This window comes from Triticum dicoccoides, chromosome 2B (assembly GCF_002162155.2).
Source record: "Triticum dicoccoides isolate Atlit2015 ecotype Zavitan chromosome 2B, WEW_v2.0, whole genome shotgun sequence".
NCBI classification, from domain to species: domain Eukaryota; kingdom Viridiplantae; phylum Streptophyta; class Magnoliopsida; order Poales; family Poaceae; genus Triticum; species Triticum dicoccoides.
This window is the reverse complement of record NC_041383.1, coordinates 787,585,993-787,591,840: the sequence shown is the minus strand read 5'-3', so window position 1 is coordinate 787,591,840 and position 5,848 is coordinate 787,585,993. Positions and strand designations below refer to the sequence as shown.

The 5,848-nt window shown below is 48.7% G+C and overlaps 1 protein-coding gene across 1 annotated transcript; it reads left to right on the top strand.

The window, feature by feature from the left end:
- The first annotated feature begins 1,104 nt into the window (after positions 1–1,104).
- Positions 1,105–2,553, top strand: LOC119361437 (phytosulfokine receptor 2-like). The gene has a single exon (XM_037626642.1). The coding sequence runs from the start codon at positions 1,105–1,107 to the stop codon at positions 2,551–2,553; it is 1,449 nt and encodes a 482-aa protein (XP_037482539.1).
- The last annotated feature ends 3,295 nt before the right edge of the window (positions 2,554–5,848 follow it).

Genomic DNA, 5,848 nt, shown 5'->3' with positions numbered 1-5,848 from the left:
ACGCTGCCCGACCCTCGTGGGCGGTGGTGGCACCGGGACCCCGCTAGCGCTGATCCTCCATGACCCGGGCACCCGCATGTTCGGCGGGACCGGTTACTCGGCCTCGTAGAGGAGCCGAGCTTCGTCATGGTGAAGATGGCGGCGGCCGAAGCTGTTCGCCGCCGTGCCGTCGCCTGGGAAGCGCTCGGCCATGGTTGAACTGGAGACGGCGAGAGGAGAGGGAGGAATGGGGGAGAAACGGCGCGTCAGCGGTGGAGAGGCTGTGCGTCACCGGCGCGCTGGGGGTCGGCTTATATAGGCGGGCGCGCCGCGCGTACGCGTGGCCGCCGTGTGTACGCGTGGCGGGCAAGGGACGCGCGTCGTCCGGTCTTCACTGCGCCGCCCGTGAGGCATCAATGGAGGATGCTGACCGGCGCGACAGCTTTAGCATTGATTTGCCGCGAGAAACGAGGCGATGAGGACGACGAAGCGGCGAGAAGAGAAACGAGTCACTGGCAACGAGGGCCCGCGGCTATTTCGCGCCAAAAACGATTCGCCCGACGCCCCCGGGCACCCCCAGCGCGCCGGGTTCGGCCTGGGTCCGCCAGCGCTGATTTCGGCCCACCCCGGCGAAAAACGTGATCCTGGAGACGCGACTGGGCCGTTTTTCGGCGCCGGCGCGAAAAAATCACCTGGGAAGGTCTTTCTGGGGCCGCGGCTGGAGATGCTCTTAGACAGAGCTAGCCACCACCCCCTTAGACTTTGACTCATTAATTAATTTTGTTTGGTTTCTGAACTCAATACATACGATTTTACATTCCCTTATCAAGAGTTAAGACAGCTAAATAATGTGATGTTCTAAATTTAGTGACTTCTTATGATGGGGTTACGGTTGAGATTCCCTGACGTAGGGCCATTGACATGTGGGGCTGCAAACAAGCTGGCCCATCTATTAGTGGCCCAAAGTCAGGTGACGTTACGTCAGACAATCTTGGCCGGGGGTAACAATTTTGATCTATCATTGCTCGCTTAGTACAGTTTCGTAATTTGCTGATCTAAACACTCTTATATTTTTTTACGGAGGGAGTAAAAGTTTAAGGAATTTGCTGCTAGTTAGGAACTGTCATGTGGCCTTGTGGGCTCAGGAGGAGGGACACAGCTGCAGCAGTGCAGCAGTTTAGGAGGGAGCCACGGCTGCAGCACTGGGCCCAGGAGGGGACATTAACTATTCCAAGGAATAAAGGCGAGTTATTATTTGCTTCCGTTAGTTTCTCTGTCCCAAGTCCTTCCGACCTGTTCATGCCCTCCAGCAAGGTTTTCTACTTTCGCCGCCTCCTCTCGCGGAAGAGGGGAGGCTATTACTCCTTGTTCCAATTCTTGCTCGTCTATGTTCTGCTCCAGGGACATGCCAGCCATTCTCTGAACCATACATGCCACCCCACTGACCTGGAGGCACTTCTTGCTTTTTCCAATGGCTGGGACAGGAAGGGTGCCAAGCTCATCGGATGGCATCCCAACGACACTGCATGCTGTTTCTGGACCGGCATCTTCTCTGATCTTGGGAGGGTTGTCGGGTTGGATCTCTTCAACAAGAGCCTCCATGGTGGCATCTCCTCCTTGATTACCTCCCTCGATGGCCTCGTGACATTAAACCTCTCCTGCAACTCGCTCCATGTCCAGCCACCGGAGGGGCTTGCCCGGCTAGCGAGGCTGCAGGTGCTCGACCTCAGCGTGAACATGTTCTCCGGGCCGTTCCCTGTGAGGGAAGATGGCTTTCTAGCTATTGAGGTGGTGAACATCTCCTTCAACAAATTCACTGGACCACACCCTACGTTCCCTGGCGCGATGAACCTGGCAGTTCTTGATATCTCCAGTAATTGCTTCTCTGGTGGCTTCAACACCAGGGCCCTCTGTGTTGCGCCGGTCAAGGCCCTGCGATTTTCCGGGAATGAGTTCAACGGTGAGGTCCTCACCGGCTTTGGCAGATGCAGGATGCTCACGGAGCTCTTTATTGATGGCAGTGGCATAACTGGGAGTATCCTTGGCGACCTGTACACATTATCAGAGTTGAGGAGGCTAAGCTTACGGGAAAATCAGCTCTCTGGTAGCCTCAGCGAGTACCTGGGTAACTTCTCTCAGCTTATTCATATCGACCTGTCATATAACATGTTCACTGGCGTCATCCCTTATGTGTTTGGGGGTTTGAGGAGGCTGGAGTTCTTAAACTTGGCCTCAAATTCGTTCAGTGGCACATTGTCTGCCTCCCTATTGAGCTGCCCTATGCTGAGGGTTATCAATCTAAGGAACAACTCGCTGTCGGGTGAAATTGCCCTAGACTTCAACTTACTTCCAAGGCTGAATGTTCTGGATGCAGGGAGTAACATGCTGAGTGGTGCTATACCTCCCAGTCTCATGTGGTGCACCGAGTTGAAGACGCTGAACTTTGGAAGGAACAAGCTCGAGGGGGAGATACCAGAGAGCTTTAAGCATTTGCTATCCCTGTCACACCTCTCGCTTGCTCAAAATGGCTTCACCAAGCTGCACTACTCGAATTCTAGGCTACGCCGGGTGTAATGCTCTTCGCCGAGTGCTAAAACACGGACACTTGTGTCATTCTCGGCAAACCCACCTTCACGGCAAACTGCCATCTTTGCCGTCACTGCCTCACGGCAAAGAGGCACCGCACGGCAAACCCTGCAGACGCCGAGAGCCGCTCACGGCAAAGAGTATCCACGTGGCATGCCCGTCCGCAACAGACGGCTCCGTCAGTTACTGCGTACTTTGCCGAGTGTCACTCTCGGCAAAGCATAACATCCTATATTTTTTGGGATAATCGATTTTATGCCCTTAGTTGTGTCTCACTCGACAGTTTTGCCCCTAGTTTCCGAAAACCATCGGTTTTGCCCAAACCTGTTTGCTCCTCTTAAGATTTTACCCTTCTATCAAACTTCCGTCCAGTTAGTGGTGTTTGACTGTGTGTTGACCGTCTTTAGACTTTTCGCTGGACCTTTTTGCCTCTGCATCATCACTCTCTTGGGAGACACTGCCAAGTGAGACCCATCACTAAGTAAACAGCACATCATTTTTGCATAATTTTTTGATGCAATAATTAACACATCATAAACTAATTAAAACAGTAGTAATTTACACAAATCAGTACTTAAGGTCGGTCCCATCTCGAATATAACTAAGCATTAGTCCATAGTTGCTAGCTACATATACTAGGTAATTACATTGGGTCAACACATCGGGTCAACGATTATTGGCCGCCCTCTGTAGGACGATGAGCTCGACGGAGCTCATGAAATCCTCCTCGTCAGAAGAAAGGAGGATGAGCTCTAGCAGCAGCTCGATGCAGGGGATGGCGCTGGAAGTAGAGGACGTCCGGGATCTCCGGCGCGGCGACGGCGGTCGGATCACATCGGGGACTGGCTGGATCTGGAGTTCGATGCAGGGGGTGGCGCTGGAAGTAGCAGACGTCGGGGATCTCCGGCGAGGCGACGGCGGGTGGATCCCATCCACTAGTAGAAAAAGGACCTATAGTCCCGGTTTTTGAACCGCGACTAAAGTGTCGGTACTAATGCCCTATACCTTTAGTCCCGGTTCTTGCATAAACCGGGACAGATGGGCCTCCACGTGGCCGGTGCGGCGAGCCCAGGCAGGAGGGCCTTTGGTCCCGGTTGGTGGCACCAACCGGGACCAAAAGGCATCCACGCGTCAGCATTTCAGGGGCTGGGGTTTTTTTGTGAAAGGGGTGGGGGTTTTGGGGGGTTAATTTAGGTGTTTCATATATTGTGTTAGCTAGCTAATTAATAGAGAGAAGTGTCATCTCTTATGTCCGTGCTTGGTCGACGCTACGTACTGTACATAGAGAGGCCCTCGACACGCTATCTAGTAAGAAAATGAAGGAAACCATTAAGTACAGAAGTTCGTCATGCATACCGAAAGAAGTGATCGATCGACCTCTACTTCTCCGAGAGATTGGTCGAACAACAAGTTTTCGTATTATCTATCCGACGCTACTGGCTACATACATATATACAATATGTAAGATCTCTTACAATCCCCTAGCATTTGAAATCAACTTCCACATGGTATTCTCCAGCTTTATTGATAACGTGGTCAAGAAAGAATCCCACCAATTCCTCTTGAATTGCTTTCATGCGATCTCGTGGTAGGAGTTCATTCCGCATCTGCCACGTCTAATTTGAAGAAGGGGGTTAATACATATATATGAATGAAACTCAACAGAAATGATGGTGTAATAAAATGAAATTGTGAATATTATTGCTTACGCACTTCATATTGTCTTTTAGAGTAGCCCCGCTTATTTTTCAAAGTCGCGTTGTATATGAACTCGCACACGCAGTATCCACAGAAATCATTCCCTTGTTTCTTCCACAAGCACTTTACGAGAAATAGAGGTCAATCAAACTGATAATGAAACATTATAAATGACATTGATGAAAGTATAGCTATAGAATCAACGGGAGACGCGCGCAACTAGCTATCTAGTAGTACTTACTTTCGGGTATGTATATCGCAGCTCCTTCGGCAGTCCCGGAGCTTCTGCAGTGAACTGTTTCCAAACCTTGCAAGAAAAAGAAAATAATTATTATTACTTGAGACAACAGGAAATGAACAAAAAGTTGCCGATATGGTGCGATAATGATCGATTGAACTTACTTGTTGAGCATTTTAGTCATGTCCGCATAGGTTTCGGCATCTTTTCGTCTCGAGTCTAAGACGATTACTAGTCCCCGCTCAAGCTTAATCTCCAGAAGAACATAGTGGAAGCTGCGCACACATGCATAACTCATCAATTACATTACTATAACCTCGCTCGAGTAATAAGGGAAACCGAATATGCACACGACAGAAACACTAACTCGAAGTTGTAAGGAAAGAGTATTAAATCTTTGTTTTGATTTTTGATCAATGATTTTAGCATGGACCCTGCAACCAAATAACAAAGAGTCTCTTGTGTCCCCAACACGCCCAATACAATGGTAGATTGTATAGGTGCACTAGTTCGGCGAAGAGATGGTGATACAAGTGCAATATAGATAGTAGATAGAGGTATTTGTAATCTGAAATTATAAAAACAGCAAGGTAGCGAGCGATAAAAGTGAGCGTAAATGGTATTGCAATGATAGGAAACAAGGCCTAGGGTTCATACTTTCACTAGTGCAAGTTCTCTAAATAATAATAACATAGATAGATCATATAATAAGCCCTCAACATGCAACAAAGAGTCACTACAAAGCCACTAATAGCGGAGAACAAACGTAGAGATTATGGTAGGGTATGAAACCACCTCAAAGTCATTCTTTCGGATCGATCTATTAAAGAGTTCATACTAGAATAACACCTTAAGACACAAATCAACCAAAAAACTAATCTCACCTAGATACTCCATTGTCACCTCAAATATCCGTGGGCATGATTATACGATATGCATCACACAATCTCAGATTCATCCAACCAACACAAAGTACTTCAAAGAGTGCCCCAAAGTTTCTACCGGAGAGTCAAGAAAACGTGTGCCAACCCCTATGCATAGGTTCATGGGCGGAACCCACAAGTTGGTCACCAAAACATACATCAAGTGGCACGTGATATCTCATTGTCACCACAAATAAACACGGCAAGACATACATCAAGTGTTATCAAACAAAAGACTCAATCTGATAACATAACTTCAAGAGGGAAACTCAATTCATCACAAGAGAGTAGAAGGGGAGAAACATCATAAGATCCAACTATAGCAAAGCTCGGGATACATCAAGATCGTGCCATAGAGGGAACACGAGAGAGAACGAGAGAGAGAGAGAGAGAGAGAGAGAGAGAGAGAGATCAAACACATAGC

Bases quoted from the DNA above. Each gene is read 5' to 3' on its own strand.
- LOC119361437 (XM_037626642.1), top strand. From the start codon at position 1,105: ATGTGGCCTTGTGGGCTCAGGAGGAGGGACACAGCTGCAGCAGTGCAG.